This window comes from Oryctolagus cuniculus, chromosome 13 (genome assembly GCF_051225735.1).
Source record: "Oryctolagus cuniculus isolate XC-2025 breed Fujian yellow rabbit chromosome 13, ASM5122573v1, whole genome shotgun sequence".
In the NCBI taxonomy this organism is placed as follows: Eukaryota; Metazoa; Chordata; class Mammalia; order Lagomorpha; family Leporidae; genus Oryctolagus; species Oryctolagus cuniculus.
Window position 1 is genome coordinate 52,307,258 of NC_142879.1, and position 22,371 is coordinate 52,329,628.

General features: G+C 40.8%; 1 protein-coding gene across 1 annotated transcript; it reads left to right on the plus strand.

Moving 5' to 3' along the window:
* The first annotated feature begins 2,755 nt into the window (after positions 1-2,755).
* MAP10 (microtubule associated protein 10) lies at positions 2,756-6,572 on the plus strand. Its single transcript, XM_008268256.5, has one exon. The coding sequence runs from the start codon at positions 3,663-3,665 to the stop codon at positions 6,390-6,392; it is 2,730 nt and encodes a 909-aa protein (XP_008266478.1). The 5' UTR covers positions 2,756-3,662; the 3' UTR covers positions 6,393-6,572.
* The last annotated feature ends 15,799 nt before the right edge of the window (positions 6,573-22,371 follow it).

The following is a 22,371-nucleotide window of genomic DNA, read 5'->3' on the forward strand; positions in this document are numbered from 1 at the left end:
ACTATTTCATATTCATAATCTTAGAAGTGGTAATCATGATTCTGATCATAATTTTGCCTTTGATTTAATGACAACATGTGGAAGAACTATGATTCTCCCTCTCCAGAAAGTTAGAAATAGTAGGAGGGGCCAGCACTGTGGCATAGTGGGATAAGCCTCCACCTGCCACACTAGGTGCTGGTTCTGGTCCCCGCGACTCCTTTTCTGATCCAGCTCTCTACTGTGGCCTGGGAAAGCAGTAGAAGATGGCCCAAGTGCTTGGGCCCCCTGCACCCTCATGGAAGAAACTCCTGGCTTCTGTCTTTGGATTGGCCCAGCTCCAGCCTTTGTGGCCATTTGGGGAGTCAATCAGCGAATGAAAGACCTTTCTCTCTGTCTCTCCCTCTCTCTGTCTGTAGCTCTGCCTCTCAAATAAAAATAAAATAAAATATTTTAAACAACAAGAACAACAACAAAGAAACAGTAGGAGATGAAAAGACAGGAAATAAGGAGAAAGAGTTGGATTCAAACAATTCAGACACTGATGTTTATCCTGAGATTAAAGTCAAATCAGCATTACCAATGACTGAATATGTGAAGACAGATTAAAGTTCTGATTGTTTACAGCACGTTGCAGAGGTCCATTTGTTATATGGTAAGCAGAGAGGGGGGGGCATTTGACTTAGATTTTAGGAGTTTCTAATTAAGTCTTGGGACAGGGCACCTTTCTGTCAAGACATTTTCATCTCAAGTCCTGAACGAATGACTTTAGACATCTACATCTCCTGACTGAAATTTTCTTGCTCTAGGAATGTGTTATGTATCCAGAATGCTGCATGCAAGCCTTTGAGGACAATGGAAGAGAACCTAAACACAAGAAGGCTGTAACACAACCCTCAACTTCCTAGTCTGTGCGTGCCCTACATCAGACTGCCTGGGTTTGATTCCAGCCACCTGTCAATGCATACCCTGGGAGGCATCAGTGATGGTTCAAGTAATTTGGTTCCTGTCACTTCCATGGAAGAACTGGATTGTGTTCCTGATTCCTGCTCCAGCCTGGCCCAGCCCTAGCTGGTGTTAGTTAGCATTTGGGGAGTGAAACAGCAATGAAAGATCTCTCTCTCTCTCTCCCCCTCCCTCCTTCTCTGTAATTTTGCTTTTCAAATAAATAAACAAACTTTAAAATAAATAAAATAAAAAGAAACTTGACATAAGAGGGTACTTCAAAAACTTCATAGAAAATGGAATTTAAAAATAAGCTTATTTTGGTCAAAAACATTTTGAAATCCATGCCTAATTTTTTTCATTACATGTATTTTTCACAAACTTTTTAATGACTCTTCATAATATAAAAGCAATGTCCTTATGGAAGAGGGTCACTGGTTTCTCTGTTCACATAGGAGTATAGGAGATATACAAGTGCTTCTTGTCCCCATTATTAACCTTACTCAAAAGTCTTACTTCAGAACACCTTCAAGGAATTTCATGTGTTTTTCTGGCATAGAAGGACTTAATACCTCATTGCTTTCACTTATTAATTTGCCATTGAGTAAGTCACTTTATTATGTGCCTTTGCAAGTAGTAAGATTCTTAAGGACAAGAGCAGTATCTCTATTTACATAATGCAATAAAACCCCCCTCTCACATCTTCACACTATAGTACCAAGTCCCTCCAATTCTGAACTCTGGAGCTTCATTAATGTTATTCAGAGAATCAAGCAATATAATTTAACTCCAAATTATAAAGCTGGATAAAATTGAAATATCCATGTAATGTCCAGCAGGTACAAGGGTATTTTCCCTCATCAAGTTTCAGCCTCCTCAATAATTTCTCCTTCAATAGCATGAATTTTTCATGCACACCTTCTCTTCTAGTCACAAAATTCTAAAATCCCTCCATCAGAAAATCCCTCTTCCATCCGTCATCTCCCCCTTAATTCCACCAACCTGAGCAATGTTCATGCTATACCTGTCTCACTTAGCCCATTGCAATACTTTTCTGATGGCTCTGAATCCAAATTATTAGTAATATCCGTCCTGTGTTCCTCCTCCTGCTACATTTCCAAACATTCATATGAATTTAACTTACTCATTCAAAACATTGTATGCAGAATAAAGTCCAAACTCCTTACTAAGACATTCAAGATTCTCTGCATATTGGCCTTGTTTTTCTAGTTGGCTAGCTCACTGGAATTAGTAGTATATTTCTTTTTAAAAAAGACCTGGGATAGGCCGGCGCCGCGGCTCACTAGGCTAATCCTCCGCCTAGCGGCGCCGGCACACCGGGTTCTAGTCCCGGTCGGGGCGCCGGATTCTGTCCCGGTTGCCCCTCTTCCAGGCCAGCCCTCTGCTGTGGCCAGGGAGTGCAGTGGAGGATGGCCCAGGTGCTTGGGCCCTGCACCCCATGGGAGACCAGGAAAAGCACCTGGCTCCTGGCTCCTGCCATCGGATCAGCGCGGTGCGCCGGCCGCAGCGCGCCGACCGCGGCGGCCATTGGAGGGTGAACCAACGGCAAAAGGAAGACCTTTCTCTCTGTCTCTCTCTCTCACTGTCCACTCTGCCTGTCAAAAAAAAAAATAAAATAAAAAAAAAATAAAAAAAAAATAAAAAATAAAAAAGACCTGGGATATTGCAATAAGCTGTATTTCTATATTATGTGTGTGTGCCCAAATGTGCACACATGTGTGCATGTATAATAGGATCTATAACATTACTTTCATAGGGGATTGTTCAGCTGGAAATATTCTCAAAGAAAAAACAGAGTCAGATAGTAGAGGTAAAAACATTTTAATCAGGAATTATTGCAATAGGAGACCTCAGTATAGAGTTGGGCTCAATTCTGGGTACAAAACACAGAGATTTATAGCCAAACAGAAGACAGAGGTGGCCGAGTGGAAAATTACCAAAAGGAAACATAGAGGATGGAAAAAGATTTTGGTAAAACAGATCTAAAAGGATTCTTCCTGAAGGCAGGCTAGGGCAGTCAGATACCTAGGGTAGGGGGAGGCAGAATTTGATTAGGTATCAAGAATAGTCAGATATGAAGGGTTATAGGTTCTCTATAAATCATTTTACAACTGGATAGCTGGCGCCACAAGGTCAGATGCCAAAGTCAAAGATTAGCTGAGAAGGCTTAGAATAATCTGAGCAAAGAAGGGAGGAAGAGAGTCATTGTCAACGTGTTCACACATACAGACAGAGGCTCCCAAGGCCACCGGAGCAGTGTCCCTATCTTTTAGGCAAAACGGCAGCCACAAAGGTTGACTGTGGACAATTCGGAGGTTTCCTGTAGCCTGGGAACTGGAAGACAGTACTAATTTACTTTGAATATCTGATCTGATCCCTTAATTTATGGGAGCTACAATGATTAAAAACACGACAGAGGGGGAGGGAGAGGGCGAAAGAGCGAGCGACCCTGTGTTTTACCACTCACAGCCTCAGTCTTATTATCAGACAACTGTCTTAATATAAGCCTTTTAGGAGAAAAGTGCTTACACCGAGTATCGGTGCAATCGGATCAAATACACAGAGCAGCTTAAATTCCCAGGACGGCTGCAGCAAGGGACAGCCCCTCAAGTCTCGCGAGATAGCCTGCCAGGCGCCCGCTTTTCCCTCACTCTCGCGAGAGTCTTGGTCTTCAGCTTTCAGCGGAGACCGCAGCGGCGTCTCCTGGGGCAACAGCCATGGCGGCCGCGCTGTCCGAGCACCTTTTCTCGCTGGAGCTGTTGGTAGACTGCGTGCGTCTCCGAGCCGGGCTGCAGTCGCCGATCTCGGGTGCAGGGGAGGAGGAGGAGGAGCAGGAGGGGGCCTCGCAGACGCGCGACCTGTGCCCCGCCGTGGCCTTCCGCCTGCTGGACTTCCCCACGCTGCTGGTTTACCCTCCAGGAGGCCCCGCCGCGCCTGCCCCGGAACCCCGGCACGGCGTGATCAGCTTCGGTCGCGGCAAGTCCTGTCTCTTCCGCTTCCACCCTGCCTCTCTGCACCGCCTCCTCCTTCGGACTCCCCTTTACACCTTGCTGCTGCAGCTGCCTCCCGGCCGCCCGACGCCCACCCCACAGCTCCTGGGGTCCTGCAACGTCTCGCTGGCGTCCGCGGCCCACGAGGTCGTAGGGCCGGCAGCCTCCGGGTGCTCCCAGGGCCTCCGGGGAAGTTTCCCCCTGCGTAACCGGGCGGGGGAGCAGATCGGGGACATTGTGCTGGCCTACCGCCTGACTGACCTGGGCAGCCGCTTGCTGGGCCATCTTGAGCGGCCCATCAAGGCCACCACCTGCGCAGGTGGAGTGGCGGGCAGAGAGGTGCAGGAGGCAGAGGAGGTCCGTTCTCAGACCCCACAAGAAAAACAGCAGCTGGAGCAGCTAGCCTCAGAGCCCAGCCCGAGAGTTGCTGCTAGACCTCCGGGAGGGCTAAAAACCCCAAAGGCTTTGAAGGATATAGTGTCCCACAGTGAGGCCACCTCTGTTAACAGAGGTTCAGCAGAGAATGGCAAAACTGACTCTCTTACTTGTGAAAATGCTAGCAATGGGCGGAGTATCGGCCCCCTGAATCAGGAAGTCACAGAGTTGGATGTTGAAAGCAACATATTTTGCCCTCCTCCTCTGTTTTACACTCACAGGAGCCAAGAAAAGACGACTCCTGCACGAGTGACAATCACCATAGAACCTCAAGTGAATGAATCTGAGGAAGTGGATAGTGCTTTTCCGGAGAAAAACCTTGTAAATTCCCCAACGCATGGGAGTTCTTCAAAACACACAAATTCTGCCACTTATGAGACTCTCCCAATACTTAAAAATCCTCCACAGATTCAGGATATAGGAGCAGTTAATCAAACTGCAAGTAACTCTCAAACTGAACAAAATAGAGTTAATATTATAAGGCAGTTGCCTTTGTTAAATGCTTTGCTAGTTGAGTTGTCTGTCTTATATAACCAACCCATGACAAGCCCTACTCAGATACATCCTCACCTAGCCTGGTTATATAGAACTGAGGATCAAAAGGCACCAGAATCTTCTGCCAGATCCACCTGTCAGCCTGAATCTAAGAAGGAGAAGCTTTCTATGGGGGAACAGGAAAAGTCAGAGACTCTTCAGCATGAAAAAAAACAAGTTGAAAACCATAAGAAATGTACATATTTTGAAAAGAAAAGTGGTGACCCCCCAAAAAGAGTTAAAAGGGGGAGACTTCTTTATGGCTTAACAAATACACTAAGGCTACGGTTAAAGCAGACAAATCCTGATATGTTGGTAGTACACGAGAAGAGAGAACAGTTTAGAAAAATGCAAGCGCAAATGTTGGGTACAAGCAGAATGCCATCACCCAAAGTTAAATTATTAAATTTTGCAGAACAAAGTGAGAAGCCATATCTGTTGTCCAGAGATAAGTATGTAGATCCAGATGCATCTGTAGCTGAAAATAGTGATACCGCAAGGCAGATCAGTGGAGTTTTTGATGAGCTCAGCACAAATAAAGAAACTAAGCTGGAATGTGTAACTGAAACAATGACAGTTGGTTGTGGTGCAGTTAAAGCCAATAATGATTCATCAAAAGAAACTGTGAGTCCTATAAATTCTGTTATGCCAGAAGAGTTTATTCATACAAACATTTTGGGAGGAAAAATGGGAATGAGAATCCAGAGTCCATTTAATTTCCAACAGGATGCTGTTGATGGAACTGTAGATAAAGAAGTAGATGATAAGCTGGTCAAAACCACAGATAATGACATTCTTATTGGTGATGTGAGTGAAAGTAGACCAAGTCAAAATAGCTGCCCTGAAAGCGCCTCAGAACTAAAGTATTCAGATGATTTTAGCAGCCCTTGCTATTCTGAGGACTTTTGTACCACTGAAGATAGCAGCAGAAGTTTACAAGCTAATGATTGCAGAACAGCGGCAGAAGATCCAAAATACAGTCACTGTACAAGTAAGTCCGGTGGAGCAAAACTGTTGATCAGGGAAAACAGCAGTGAAAAGAGTTCTATTCTTAGCCCACCTTTCTCCTCTGGATCACCAGTACACTCATATAAAAGATCTCATATTTTAAAGACTCGGGGTAAAAGTTTGGAGGAAGCATCCAGTATCTCTAGCAGTGACTCATCTTCATCACATCAGACTAAAAAACAAAGCCACACAGACCAAAATGGTATGTATAATTGTAAAGTTATAAAAGGAGGTGAAGACATCTCTGTTAAAACAAGAACAAATTGCAAGGCTTTAGAAAAAAACCAGTCGCCACAGACATCTCAAGTGAGTTCTTATCTGCCATCTAATTTGTCAGAACTAGAACTGAATGTCCTGGACAGCAGTACATCAGATCACTTTGAGGAAGACAGTGATGATGTTGGCCCACTAAGTGTTTCCAAACAATGCAAAGACATTAGAGAATTAGTAATAAATAAACTTCCAGGATATACGGTGTAAAAATATGTGCTTTAAAATTTTTTTACAATGTATGTGTCCTGTAAATGAAAAACATTTTAATTACTTACAATATTTTAGTATGTAAATTTTGAGTGTCTTTTTAAGAAACATGTTCATTATTCCTATAATGTTTAAATTTATAGTATTTTACCATTAAATCTGATAATATTGATCATGAAATCACGTTATTGCCTATGTAAGATTTCTTCAGTTGTTGTTTAGTCTTATAACAAAATATCATTCTTTCTAAGCTGTCTCAAAGTATCTGTTCTCAAGTATAGATCATCCTAAACCTGACTTCATGGATACCACTGAAAAAAAAGGCTAGATTAAAAGTTTTAGTGAAAATGAATTAATTAACAAATGTAGAAGGCTTAGTAGCTATGTGAGATGCATAAAAGTACAAAAATATTTTAAGATACAACTGCTGCTGGTACACGAGCTTACAGCTTTATTTTTGATGCATGCATACTCTGTATCCCTATTAGAAGTTTTATACTATTTCCCCTTAATCACAATATGTATGATTATCTAATTTATGTTTATCTTCCACTACACTTAGGATTTAAGTTCTGTAAAGGAAATAACATGGTTCTACACACCAATATGTTTTTAATAAGTAGCACAGTCCCTGCCATGTGATGGTGCAGTAAACATTAATTGAACAAATTAATGAAGGCCAGACATTTAAAATACCTACAGGGATGGTGTGGAATTAAAGAGTAAAAATAAGCAGAAATCCTTTTTTAAAAATCTGCAGAAAATACTTACTGGAGACATATTTGTTATATTTTTGTTTTACTGGTGCAATCTTCAGGTGTTCTCTGAGGTATTTGACAAGATAACAAAGAGAGACTAAAATCAATCACTTCCTATCAGTTTCTTATAGAGCAGTTTTTTTTATTATTTCAGATTGCTCAATAGTAATTTAAGTGTGTGAAAGTTTACGAAGTCTAATGATCATTTCTTAAATTTCTTCCTTTGGTTTTATACTTAAACCTTATTCTGTCTTCAGGTATTTACATGTATTTTCTTCTGGCTGTGTTAAACTTTAATTTTTACACTTTTGTTCTATCAAAAAGATTTTGTTTACTTACTTGAGAGACAGACATAAAGAAGGAGATCCCAGTCTACTTGTTAGCTCCCCAGTGTCCGTAACACCTGAGGCTGGACAAGGCCGAAGCCAACGGCTGAAACTCAATCCAGGTCTCTCAAGTGTGTGGCAGGTACCAAATCAGTCATCACTGCTGCCTCCCAGCATCCTTATCAACAGGAGGCTGAGCTAGAACTCAGGTAATATGATAGGGAACACGAGTCTTAACTGGCTTCTTAACGACTAGGCCAAGTGCCTGCCCCCCAAAATATTTTTGGATTTGTGAGATTAAATCCTAATTTTTTTTTTTTTTAAATTACTTATTTGAGGAGAGTTACAGGAAGAGGAAGAGACACACAGAAAGAGGTCTTCCATGGGCTGATTCATTCCCCAAATGGCCACAATAGCCAGGGTGGAGCCAGGACAAAACTAGGAGCCAGGAGCTGCTTCTGGGTCTCCCATGTGGATGGCAGCGGCCCAAACACCTGTGCCATCTTTTTGCTGCTTTTCCCAGCCCATGCAGCATTATAGGCAGCGGCTTTACCCACTATGCCACAATGCCAGCCCCCTAATTTCCTTTTTTAACATATAGGGATTGTCTTCTTAATGATCATAATAATAGATATAGAAGGATGCTAAGAACAGATGAGGATGTTATATTTTGAGGAACAGTCTGAATAAAAGAGTGAAGATGAATGAACATGGTATATTCATGGGACAGTGAAAATTTTATCTTCAACTACAGATTCATGCTACCAAGTAGTAGAAAGGAAATTTGTTGGGTAAGGAAGTCTCAGATAGTAAAGGGTCTCAAAACCCAAGCATAATAAAATAAAGTCCTAAGCAATGGGAGCAATAGGTTATTTGAAGTTGTAAATGAAGATGAGTAAGTAGGCATGACATTATGAATATTTTAAATTACTGAAACTAATTACTTAGAGGCGCAGGAGTTATGTCATTAAAATATGGAAATATGAACTATTTTATAGGTAATGGTTATGATCTTAACTTTCATATAAAGCATATAGCATCTCAGCTCACAAAATCAAAATAATTTAATGCCAGCTACTATAGCTTGTCAAATGACATGCACACTGTAAACTGTATAATGGAAAATTTTCATTACTATATAGAAGACAAAAATATAAGCAAATCAGAATCATCAAAGAAAAAATTCCTTAAAAACCAACTGTTTATTTGGTTGAAAGTATGTCATTGGGGCCAGGTCCTTGGGCTCCTGCACCCGTGTGGGAGACCGGGAGGAGGCACCTGGATCCTGGCTCCAGACTGGCACAGCTCCGGCCATTGCGGCCATTTGGGGAGTGAACCAACAGAGGAAGGACCCTTCTCTCTATCTCCCTCTCACTGTCTGTAGCTGTACCTCTCAAATAAATATATAAAAAAAATCTTTAAAAAAGTATGTCATGAAAATAGGAGTGAAAAATGATGAACTCAAGAGTGTCTAAGATATAAGGACCAAAGAAATAATGTACTGTACATTACCAAACTGAGTGGCTGAAATAGCTTCTCTTTGAGTTCTTTCATGAACACTTCTTTCTAAAATTATGGTATTGGGTTTTCTTGCTTAATTCTAGTGACAATGCCTGTTTTTTCCTTTGTTTTTTAAATATTTATTTATTATTTGAAAGGCAGAGAGACAGAGAGAGAGAGGTCTTCCATCTACTGGTTCACTCCCCACAGGGTGCACATGCCCAAGGACTTGGGCCATCTTTTACTGCTTTCCTAGGCCATAGCAAGAGAGCTAAATCAGAAGTGGAGCAGCCAGGACTCAAACCGGTGCCCATATGGGATGCTGACACTGCAGGTGGCAGCTTTACCTGCTACACAACAGCACTGGCCCTAGCCTGTTTTCATATAGTTAAAACTTACTACTATATTCTATCTACAAATTCTGTTTCACATTTTAATTCCACAGTCTGTAAACTTTTTAAAAAAATTCATAATAGCTACTAGCTATGAAATCCTTTTTGATCTCCTTAATTATTAAAATTATTGAATAAAATAATAGTATTTCAAAGTTATAAGTAAGGGAAACATGCCATTTCATTATAAAACTAACTGTAATCTAGCTTTTCTGAACAAGATGCATGTCTAAACTGCTGTAGACACAGCTGAATGGGAGAGGATTTAGAAAGCAAAGATAGCCACAGAAATGGTGTTACGCCATACCTCTGGGCATTAATAGTTAAAGCTTAGGAAAGAGCTGTCAACAATAGCAAGTCATTTGAATTACTGCTGGAAGCAGATTTGCAGAGGATTCTATAGAAGCATACAGTGTGTAGTTTTTTCTTTCCTCCTCCTCCAATCATGTGCATGCTGTTGATGACATCTACAGATGCAAAGAACAATGATCATTCACTTCCTGTGGTGTTCTACTGAAAGTTACCCTTTCAAATTTCAGTTAATTTCCTTATAAAGTTTTTATTTATTTATTTTATTTGAGAGGTAGAGCTACAGGTATTAAGAGGGAGAGACAGAGGGAGAGGTATTCCTTCTGTCAGATCACTCTCCAAATAGCCACAACGGCTGGAACTGCACCGATCTGAAGCCAGGAGCCAGGTGCTTCTTCCCGGTCTCTCACGGGTGCAGGGACCAAGAACTTGGGCCATCCTCCATTGCTCTCCCAGGCCATAGCAGAGAGCTGGATTGGAAGTGGAGCAGCTGGGACTAGAACTGGCGCCCGTATGGGATGCCAGCGCCGCAGGCAGAGGATTAACCTAGTGTGCCACGGAGCCAGCCCCTTCAGTTCATTTTTTCTTCCTATACAAGGAGAGAATTTATTATGGAATTATATGTTAGAATCAACCATTGTGGCAAAGTGGGTAAAGCCACCACCTAAAATGCCAGCATCCCATATGGATCCAGTTCAAGTCCTGGCTCCTCCACTTCTGACTGAGCGCCTTGTTAATTGCCTGAGGAAAGCACCGGAAGATGGCACAGGTACTTGGGCCCCTGTTACCCACATGGGAGATCTGGAAGAAGCTCCTGGCTCTTGGCTTCAGCTTGGCCCAGCCCTGGCTCTTGTGATCATCTGAGGAGAGAGCCATCGGATGGAAGATAGAGAGAGTGGGAAAGATAGAGATCTTCCATCTACTGCTTCACTTCTCAAATGCCTACAACAACCAGAGCCAGGCCAGGCTGAAGCCAGAAGCTAGAATCTACATCAGGATCTCCCAAATGGGTGGCAGGGACCCAAGTACTTGGGCCATCATTTGGTGCCTTCCCAAGTTTATTAACAGGAAGCTGGACTCTAACCAGCACTCCAATAAGGGATATGCATCTCAATAGGTACCTTAACTGACTGTGCTACAATGCACACCACCAAGACAAATTTCGTAAATAAATATATATATATATATATATATAATTTTATTGAGTCAAACTCCTTGAGCCTAGAGAAATAGCTATTCTTCAGGCTGTTTATGTTTTATTTTGCAATAAAATATCTGAAGACTTATATAGAATAACAATGAGAATGAGCCAAGAATTGCTGGATTTTTTTCTTTTTTGAAATTATTTCTTTATTAGGGAAGCAGAGAGACAGAAGCAGACAAAGAGAGTTCTCATATGCTGGTTCACTCCCCAAATGCTGGCAATGGCTAGGTGGGTGAGGGATGGCAAAACTAGGAGCTCAAAACTCAATCTTGGTCTTTGACATAGATGACAGGAATCTAAGTACTTCAGCCATCACCCCTGCAGTCTAGGATCTGCATTAGCAGGGAGCTAGAGTTAGGAGATGGAGTTAGGGTTTGAACCCAGGTATTCTGATGTGGGACATGGGCACTTCAACTGGCATCCTAACCACTGGGCCACATATCCCTTCCCATTTCTTGTTTTTGACCTAAAATAATACAAGAAAGACTACTCAGTCAAGGACTGAGGCATTTTTGCTGATTATCTACAAAGATCTAACTTCATTCCATGCAGTAACAGACTTCAGGATAAGTGCAATTAGGTTGGAGTGCCAAGCCCTAGTGGTAGAAGTATTTCCTTATCTTCCAAACACTTCTTAAATCTCCATTATATTAATATATATAAATTCTGGCCAGCGCCGTGGCTCAATAGGCTAATCCTCCACCTAGTGGTGCCGGCACACCAGGTTCTAGTCCCGGTCGGGGTGCTGGATTCTGTCCCGGTTGTCCCTCTTCCAGGCCAGCTCTCTGCTGTGGCCAGGGAAGTGCAGTGGAGGATGACCCAAGTGCTTGGGCCCTGCACCCCATGGGAGACCAGGATAAGTACCTGGCTCCTGCCATCGGATCAGCGCAGTGGGCTGGCCGCAGTGCGCAGGCCGCAGCGGCCATTGGAGGGTGAACCAATGGCAAAGGAAGACCTTTCTCTCTGTCTCTCTCTCTCACTGTCCACTCTGCCTGTCAAAAAAAAAAAAAAAAAAAAAAAAAAAGAAATTCTAGGCAAAAAATTAAGATCCAGATAAGAAATTTTTATTTTTTATTTTTTATTTTTTTTAACTTTTATTTAATGAATGTAAATTTCCAAAGTACGACTTATGGATTACAATGGCTTCCCCCACATAACGTCCCTCCCACCCACAACCCTCCCCTTTCCCACTCCCTCTCCCCTTCCATTCACATCAAGATTCATTTTCGATTATCTTAATATACAGAAGATCAGCTTAGTATACATTAAGTAAGGATTTCAACGGTTTGCTCCCACACAGAAACATAAAGTGAAAAATAATGGATGATTTTTTTTAAATGATGATGAAATCAGATCAGACCTATTGTCATGTTTAATCCCAGTGAGAGTCAAGTTGGGAATTGATAATTTCTTTCTTTTTTTTTTTTTTTACAGAAGATCAGTTTAGTATGCATTAAGTAAAAATTTCAACAGTTTGCACCCCCATAGAAACACAAAATGAAATATATTGTTTGAGTACTCGTTATAGCATTAAATCTCAATGTACAGCACATTAAGGACAGAGATCCTACATGAGGAGTAAGTGCACAGTGACTCCTGTTGTTGACTTTACCAATTGACACTCCTGTCTATGGCATCAGTAATCTCCCTAGGCTCCAGTCATGAGTTTCCAAGGCTATGGAAGCCCTCTGAGTTCTCTGACTCTTATCTTGTTTAGACAAGGTCATAGTCAAAGTGGAGGTTCTCTCCTCTCTTCAGAGAAAGGTACCTCCTTCTTTGAAGACCTGTTCTTTCCACTGGGATCTCACTCACAGATCTTTTTGCTCCTCAAAATTGTATACTCTGGAAGGAACATGGTCCTTTCGAAATCCCACTGAAACAGGAGATATAAAAAGAACAAACCTATATAACAGCCTTGGAAAACCAAGAAAGTACTGGTGGTATAGATAAGATGGAAACTTCCAGAATAACTAATCAGACACGATTGATAAAAAAGAGTTGAGAAAGTTATTGTTCAACAATGCCCAGTGAGGGTGCCACTGGAGAAATGAGAAGCTAGTGTTTTCTAACAACCCCAGATAAATGTCAAGCTCAGTCAGTAAAGCTTGAGAGTAGAAGCATACGGAAAGCTAGAGCAGGCACACAGCACACAGCGTGATACACAAATGGTCTAAGTTAAGGTTTATCTACTAGCAAATCTATTGAGACCAAAGACAAATATTAGTATTTTTGCTTTTGACACAAAAACATACATCAGAAATGTGTGTGTGTGTGCTATCGGGGGTCACAATTAACCTTAGTGGCAAATTATAATATAAGCTAGGTCTTTGTAGACTAATGGATAGAGTTTGCATATTTTTTTTTTTTTTTTTTTTTTTTTTTTTTTTTTTTTTTTTGACAGGCAGAGTGGACAGTGAGAGAGAGAGACAGAGAGAGAAAGGTCTTCCTTTGCCGTTGGTTCACCCTCCAATGGCCGCCGCTGCAGCCGGCGCACCGCGCTGATCCTGGCAGGAGCCAGGAGCCAGGTGCTTTTCCTGGTCTCCCATGGGGTGCAGGGCCCAAGCACCTGGGCCATCCTCCACTGCACTCCCTGGCCATAGCAGAGAGCTGGCCTGGAAGAGGGGCAACCGGGACAGAATCCGGCGCCCCAACCGGGACTAGAACCCGGTGTGCCGGCGCCGCTAGGTGGAGGATTAGCCTATTGAGCCACGGCGCCGGCTCAAGTTTGCATATTTGATTACAGTATTTTTTGGAAACAATCTTTTCATTATAGAATTGGTTTCAGTATTGAATCAAGTAACTTGAATACAGCAAGTATGACCATAAATCTGAGTGTGAATATTTGGAGAGTGTATTTACTGACAATATAAGGAATGTAACTTGTTATTTGTATTCCTATGGTAGTAGGATGCATTTTTAACTAAAACTGTAGTAAGAAAACCAACTCTTCCTTCTAGAAGATCTACACAACTGTCTCAGCATAGTGAGGCAAAGAAGCTTGTAGAGAAAAAAAAAAGCCAGCACAAAGTTTTGGCCAAAGAAGACTGTTCAGGTCAGAGAGCAGAGCTACAAAACCAAACAGAAGAAAGAATCCTCAGAACGTTCATCAAAGAGGGGGAGTCCAGCTTTCTGCAGACCACTGAGGGCAGGAGGAACATAAAACTTCCTTGCTATTCAATAAGAAAGGGAACTCTGAGTTGGGCCGTGAGTAAAGACAAAACTTTCTAAAATGATAAAACACTGTAAGAGCTCAGGAAAGCACAGAACGTTGCTCTGCTAACATAGGTAAGTGACTCCTCCTATAGGGCGTTGCTTTAAAACACCCAAAAGTTGGAGTTTTTTTCTTTTTTGTTTCTCATGTCTGGATATTTCATGTCTTTCCATTGTGGTATGCAGAAGTGTTTGCTCCTTTCCTTTAAATGTCTTGGGGTTAGGGACAGAGTGATTGGGAAGGATGTGTCATAATAAAAGAAAAATAATTGGGAGCTTGTAGAATGAGTTGATAGGGATGAGATGGCTTTCAAACATAATATTGAGTGGGAGAATCCTCGGCAGCAGGAATCTGTGAAAAGGTTTATTTTTTTAAAAGATTAATTAATTTATTATTTGAAAGGCAGAGTTACAGAGAGGCAAAGGCAGAGAGAGAGAGGTCTTCCATCTGCTGGTTCACTCCCCAAATGGCCACAATGGCTAGAGATGAGCCCATCCAAAGCCAGGAGCCAGGGCCTTCTTCCAGGTCTCCCACGTGGGTACAGGGGCCCAAGGACTTGAGCCATCTTCTACTGCTTTCCTAGGCTGTAGCAAGAGAGTTGGATTGGAAGTAGAGCAGCTGGGACTCAAACAGGTACACATACGGGATGCCAGTACTGCAGGCAGCGGTTTTACCCACTACGCCACGGCACCGGCCCCAGGTTTGGCTTTTCAAAAGAAAGAATGTTTGTGCTTGTCCAGGATAGATTAGACAAGGCAGGATAGATTAGACAAGCTCCTGCATAATAGTAAGGCAAGATAATAGCTGGAGCTGATGTGTTGCAAAGAAAGAACATGCCACTGAAATCCTACCTTCCATCTTATCCCCCATCCTATACCTCAGTCAGAGCTGAGGAGCCCAATTATGTTCAAAGAAAAGAAGATAGATTCTTGACAACTTTAAGTACAGCTCATTGGAAGCAGTAAGATAGAACTATCCTGTGAACTTCTATAACCTTATAAATGTACAATAACAATGGGTTAGGCTTTCTGGTGGGCAACCTAAAGAATGATCTAGCTATACTAGGTCCCCTAAAAAGGAGAGATGCAGAAAGATTATTAGGTCTGCCTTCATGGGTAGATGGATGCAAGGAACAATAAAGCTCCATGCTCAGTAGGGCCCAGGGCTAATTTAATGCTTTGCTGTTGCCACATTGAATTTTTTTATTGTACCTTTTTCTGGTTTTGGAATTAAGGTGATGCTGGCCTTATAGAAGGACTTTGGGAGGATTCCCTCCCTTTCAATTGCTTTGAATAATTTGAGAAGAATTGGAATTAATTCTTTTTAAAATGTCTGGTAGGATTCAGCAGTGAAGCCATCCAGCCCTGGGCTTTTCTTTGTTGGGAGGGTCTTTATTACTGAATCAATCTCCGTCTTGGTTATTGACCTATTCAGAGTTTCTATGTCTTCATGACTCAATATTGGTAGATAGTGAGCCGGCGCCGTGGCTCAATAGGCTAATCCTCCACCTTGCGGCGCCGGCACACCGGGTTCTAGTCCCGGTTGGGGCGCCGGATTCTGTCCCGGTTGCCCCTCTTCCAGGCCAGCTCTCTGCTATGGCCAGGGAGTGCAGTGGAGGATGGTCCAAGTGCTTGGGCCCTGCACCCCATGGGAGACCAGGATAAGTACCTGGCTCCTGGCTCCTGCCATCGGATCAGCGCGGTGCGCCGGCTGCAGCGGCGGCCATTGGAGGGTGATCCAACGGCAAAGGAAGACCTTTCTCTCTCTCTCTCTGTCTCTCTCTCTCACTGTCCACTCTGCCTGTCAAAAAAAAAAAATATTGGTAGATAGTTTGTGTGCAGAGATCAATCCATTTCATCTAGATTTTCCAATTGTTGGTATATAGCAACTTGTAATAATTTTTTATTTCTGTGGTATCCATTATAACATCTATTTTTTCATCTCTGATTTTCTTCTCTCCTCTCCTTTTGTTGGTTAGTTGGGTCAATAAAGAAAGAGAACTACAGACCAATTTCCCTGATGAACTTAGATGCGAAAGTCCTCGACAAAATTTAAGCTAACCAAATCCAACAACACATCAAAAAAATCATTCACCTGTACCAAATGGAATTTATCCCTGGTATGCAGGGATGATTCAATATACACAATAAATAAGTGTGATCTATCACATATCACATTAACAAATTGAAGAATAAAAATTATATGGTTATCTCAAAAGCTGCAGATAAAGCATTTGATAAAACACAACATTGTTTTGTGATAAAAATCTTAAGCAAATTGGGTATAGAAGAAACATTCCTCAACAAAATCAAGTCAACATATAACAAACACACAGGCAACATCATATTGAATGAGGAAAAGTTGGACGCATTTTCACTAAGAATTGGAACCAGACAAGGATGCCCACTTTCACCATTGCTGTTCAATGCAGTTGTGGAAGTTTTAGCCAGAGTCATTGGGCAAGAAAAAGCAATAAAAAGGATACAAATTGGAAAGGAGTAAGTCAGATTATCCCTGTTTGCACATGGCATGATCCTTTATACAGAGGAACCAAAAGACTCCACTAAGGAACTATTAGAGCTCATAAGAGAGTTAAGTCAAGTGGCAGTATACAAAATCAACACATAAAAATCAATAGCTTTTGTATACACAGACAATGCCATGGCTGAGAAAGAAGTTGTAATAATCAGTATCATTCACAATAGCTACAAAATTATAAATACCTTGGGATAAATTTTAACAAGGAAGTAAAAGATCTCTACAATGAAAATTATAAAGCATTAAAAAAAGATAGAAGTGCAAAAAATTGTATCTTGAATATTATGGTTAGCAGTGCATTAAGCCTGTGATTATAGAGTTTACTAAAACTGTTTTCACAAAAATTAAAGAAAAAAAGAAAGGAAAGAAGGAGGGGATTGAGGAAGGGAAATATAGTTATCTTCTTAGAATAAATTTGAAATAATCAATTTCAAATCTAATCTGAGACCATGGAGCATGTGCTTGGACACAGTATATGAGAGGGAGAGATGGGGAGGGGAAATTTGAAAGAAAGGAAAAAAGTTTACAATTTAGGTACTTTTTAAAAAACCATTCTTTTCTATCTTTTAAATAATGGGTCCTGAATTTTTGTTTTTCACTGAGTCCTGAAATTTTTGTAGCTAGTCTTAGTTATTATTCTAAGCTAGTAGGAGAAAAATCTCATTACTTACAGGCCTTCTACCATGTTATCAAAGGACACATGGTATTTGGCACACTAACTTTCTGGACATGGTTTTTGTATCATACTTAATATATACTGTGTTGGGGACAACTTCTTTCTTTTTTAGAGTCTGGACACTATCTTTTAAATGATAACTTTACAATGTGAAGTAAAACACCTACATTTCACACCACTGACAAACTTGGCTTCTAGAAGTTGTATATAGGATTACTCACAGCAACTATATGGAGGTAGAGCTAAATAATTCTGCATCCAGTAATATCAGTGTATAACATGCAATGATTGAACAATATGCAACCATTTGTTATCTGCTTCCATTGATTCTTGTCAGCTAAGGTGATTTCCAGGTATCATTTTGAAGACTGACTCACCTTATAATGTTTCCTTAGCACTAGTTACAGATGCCAACATTAGGGCTATGTTCTCAAAATGGTTGGTTTTGAAGATATGCAAATATGCCTGTATATGTAACTAGTATGGCATAATTTGTTAGTTTGGGGTACAATTATGATCATTCTCCTTCTGAATCCCAACAGATTATTCTATCTCCAAGTATTCATGTTAGCAAGAAACCCAGCATCAATATTTTATGTATTCCATCATCCCATATGATCCAAGATCCCCAGAAGCTTATTTGGCCTTACTTAGGTGGTCTCCTCTGCTTACTAATGCTACACCATATGACTTGTCCTCTGGCCTTGGTTTTCAACTGCTGTAGCATCTATTTGCTGTGACACAATGTTCCATTAAATCAATTTCCTCCCTGGTCCTGACTGCCACACAGATTGCAAGGGGACAAATGATTTGTACTCTATAGCTCACATCACAACATGGTTGGGTCTTAAAGCCTTTCCCCATGATGACCTTCATATTTGTGTGGGGCAAGGATCACTAATACAGGTTCTAACTTTCCTCATTTGTTTGGGGTCTTTGAAGTTCCATTCTTCTTCATCTTGTTCCTCTTTGAAGCCTATGTGACCTCATAAGAATTTTCTTTCACTGTCTCCATTTTCATCAAATTACAAGGATCTCAGATTCTTAAGGCCAATGGATATTGTCTTAACCATTTATGTTACTATAACCTAATAATATATACTGGGAATTTACAACAAATAGAAACTTACTGGCTCACAGTCCTGGGGGCAGGGAATTCCAAGATAGAGGGGAAAGTATCTGGAAGGGTCTTTTTGATATATTACAACACAGTGGAAGATGAAGAGGATAGGGATAGAGAGAGAGAGAGAGAGAGAGAGACAGAGGCAGAGACTGAGAGAGAGACAGGGAACCTATTCCATGACAGTGACATTATACCATTCACAAGGACAGAGCCCTCCTGGCCTAACCACCTTTCAAAGGTCCCGCCTCTTAATACTCTTAAATGGCAATGAAATTTCAACATGAGTTTGAGAGGGAACAAGCATTCAAGCCACAGCAGGTGTTTTTCTAGTGACATTTATGTAACTGAGAGGGGCATTTCTAGTGTTGTGAGAAGAGTCCAAAAATCCTTCCTGGAGAGTTTTCTATGTCCCCTTATGTCAATGCAGTTGGTCATACCAACTTAAAACAAATAAAATTAACTTTATCTTCACCAGTTACCTACACAAAGGTGTATGTTCAGAGTGTCTTACTTGATTTTGCTTTTCTTTCTAATCCCCAGCATAGAGGCTACCACAGTACCTTTCATGTATGTATTATCTCAGTCTCTTTGTGCTCTTAACAAAATTCCACAGACTGGGTCATTCATAAAAATTAGAGTCTTCTCACAGTTCTGGAGGTGGGGAGTACAGGATCACTATGCAGACCCAGGTTCTGCTTTCAAGATGGTCCCTTGTTGTTATGTACTCTGGAAGGGGAGAATGGTGTTTCTTCCCTCACATGGTGGACGAGGAGAAGGGCAAAAAAGGTGAACTCCTTCCATCAAGCCCTTGATCAGGGCACTGAATCCAATTCATGCTGTCATGATTCAGTCACATCCCGTTGCATTGGGATTCTTTCAACATGAACTTTGGAGAGGACAAAACATTAAAACCATAGCACATATGTTTCATGAATATTGGTGGAATTGAGTGGAAACTAAAGCTAGAATGCATTGATATTTTGCAAATTAGAGTGTTCTGTACTTGGTCCACTTTGCTACCTAGTTATTCTGTGATCCAGAAATATGGAGGTTGGACACCGGAAATGGTTCATGAAACCAGCTTACTTGGTCCCCTGCTATCCAAAGGAATAAACCTTTAGATGATTTCTCAAACTAGTTCACTTTGCTGGTAAGCTTTTGGTCCATCTGGGTTCAGAATGGAGATGACCACAGACCAGGGACATACTAGTCAAAAACTGTCAATTCTTGATGTTTCCATGCTCTCTGAATTTATTCCCAGGGTAAGTTATATAAGGAGGACTTTCTCAGAAGGGTGTACTTTTGTAGCGGATGTTTTTCTGGCAGATGACTATTCTAACATATGGCACCTTCCTAGGAGGTACCAAAAGATTGAACACTCTCATCTCCAGCCTTCAACTACATTTCTTCAAATAGAATGGTTATAAAATCCACAACAAATAACACTTCCTTTAACACCATCAGAGTGTTAGGAAGAGCTAGACTATGGTGTATATTTAGACCACTTTGTGCCTGAATTTAAATTTGAACATTCTCTTGATAGGCAACCAGTTTCAGTGTGTACATTATAAAGAACAAGAATGTAAATGAGTATGTTTAGTCTCAAAGCTGTGGCCCCATTCACTTATTTTTATTATGCAAGACTTCAAATATTCTGAAGAATAAAAATACAACAACCCCTATGCATACATTATCCAGACTGAACCCAATGTTGACACTGTGTTGTGTCCTCTCTCTCTCTCTCTGATGCCTCCCCCTCCCCTCTCACAAACAAAACATACAGACACAACTGTTTCCCTTCCTCACTGTTTTGCCCTCCCTTCCAAGGAGTAACTATTTCTTTACGATTATTGTGCACCTGTCCCATTTCCATTGAGGGATAAGTAGGTTGTTTCTAGATATCTTTTATTATAAACAATGCTGATATTCACGTTCTTGTCTCTCTGTGTTCCTGTGTTCAAATTTCCTTAAGGTTTCATGCCTACACTTGGAATGATCAGGTCCTAAGTTATATGCATCTTCTATTCTGCAAAATCACTTTCCTATGTATGTAGTTGAGCCAATTTACTGTGCCATCAGCAGTTTCTTCACATACTAGTCAAAAACTGGTAAATGTTAGCCATTTCAATTTTTACTACTATATTTAACTACTTTAACTTTGCATAATTCTTAACATCTAGAAGAAAAAGTCCATTCTCTATTTTCCTTTTTTTATGTTGCCTAATCCAGCACTTTTCAATATTTTTGGTCCCAGTAATCTTTTGTACTCGTAGAAATTACCAAGGGCTCCAAAGAGCCGTTGTTCTTGTGGATTTTAATTTTTGTTTTTCTAATATTTACTGCTCCTTAAGTTCAAAATGAGAAAATTTGAAAATGTTTACAAGGTCTTTAAAAGTAACATTAGTAAATTTGGTACACATTAACACATGAAAAACATTTTTGATTAAAAAAACTAATCTTAAAAATTCCAGAAGGATGACATTGTTTTACATTTTTACAATTTCTTTATTATCTGGCTTTGAAAGAAGCAGCTAGATGCTCATATCTGCTTCTACATTCAAACTACTGTAATATCATATCACGTGGCTCTGGAAAAATCCATGGCACACCAGTGGGAGAAAGAGAATAAAAATGGCAAATAATATCTCATCCATGCCTCACAGACCTATGTCTCCCTCCTCAAATGGGTCTTGCGGAGTCCTACAGCTCTTCAGATCACTCTTGGAAGAATGCTTGTCTAGAATATTTTTATTCCTTTTTCTTCCATATGAATTTTAAGAACAGTTTATAAAGGTCAGGAAAGTAGGCTTTCATTTCCATTGCTTAGAATTTACAGGTTGGGTTCACTTGCTAAAAATTGATATCTTATGACAGGGTATATCTATGAACTTAAAATATCATTCTATAACTTCAAGTCCTTTTTAGCATCTTTCACTAATGTTTTAGCATTTTCTTTGTCAAGTCTTATACATGTCTCTTACAAAATAATTAATTTGTAATTTTTGTTGCTATTATGAACTAACCCTTTCAAATGTATATTTTAAAATTGGGTTGTTCCTGTGTGTGATTGGAATTGTATTACTTTTTTTTTTTTGGCAGGCAGAGTGGACAGTGAGAGAGAGACAGAGAGAAAGGTCTTCCTTTGCCCTCCAATGGCCGCCCACCGTGCTGATCTGATGGATCAGGTGCTTATCCTGGTCTCCCATGGGGTGCAGGGCCCAAGCACTTGGGCCATCCTCCACTGCATACCCTGGCCACAGCAGAAAGCTGGCCTGGAAGAGGGGCAACCGGGACAGAATCCGGCGCCCCAACCGAGACTAGAACCCGGTGTGCCAGCGCCGCAAGGCAGAGAATTAGCCTAGTGAGCCACGGCACCGGCCGGAATTGTATTACTCTTAATTCCAACTGCTTTCCTGAACTCCTTTTTTCTTATCATCAGTTTATAGATACTCTTGACTTTTTCCATAGAGATAATCACATTGCTTATGAATAACAGCAATCTTGAAGGTGTTATACCTCTTTTTGGGAAGCATGCATAAGGAGTACATTTATGTCGCAAAGACATCTTTTTGTCCAATGTTCTCAAGAGCTGAGATGAAGAGAATTGAGCTACCAGGTGTTGAGATTCTCAACTAAAACAAGACAAATGAAAGTAGCAAGCTGGTACGCAATTATTTAAATAGTGTAAAAAAGAGTCCTAGTCAGGAAAAGGGCTCCCCAATGTTCCATTTTTACCTGCAGAAGTTTACTCTGCAATGTGAAATGAAGAGTGATTATGAGCATCTTTGTTTCATTCCTGATTTTAGAAGGAATGTTTCAAATAGTTCATCATCACATTCAGTATTCATTGTAGGTGTTTGAGAGACACACTAGGTGGAAAGACATTCCCTTATTTAATAGAAATTTAATAACTGTTATTATTGGCCAGTGCTGTGGCTCACT

Coding starts and splice junctions, on each gene's coding strand:
- MAP10 (XM_008268256.5), top strand. CDS start 3,663: ATGGCGGCCGCGCTGTCCGAGCACCTTTTCTCGCTGGAGCTGTTGGTA.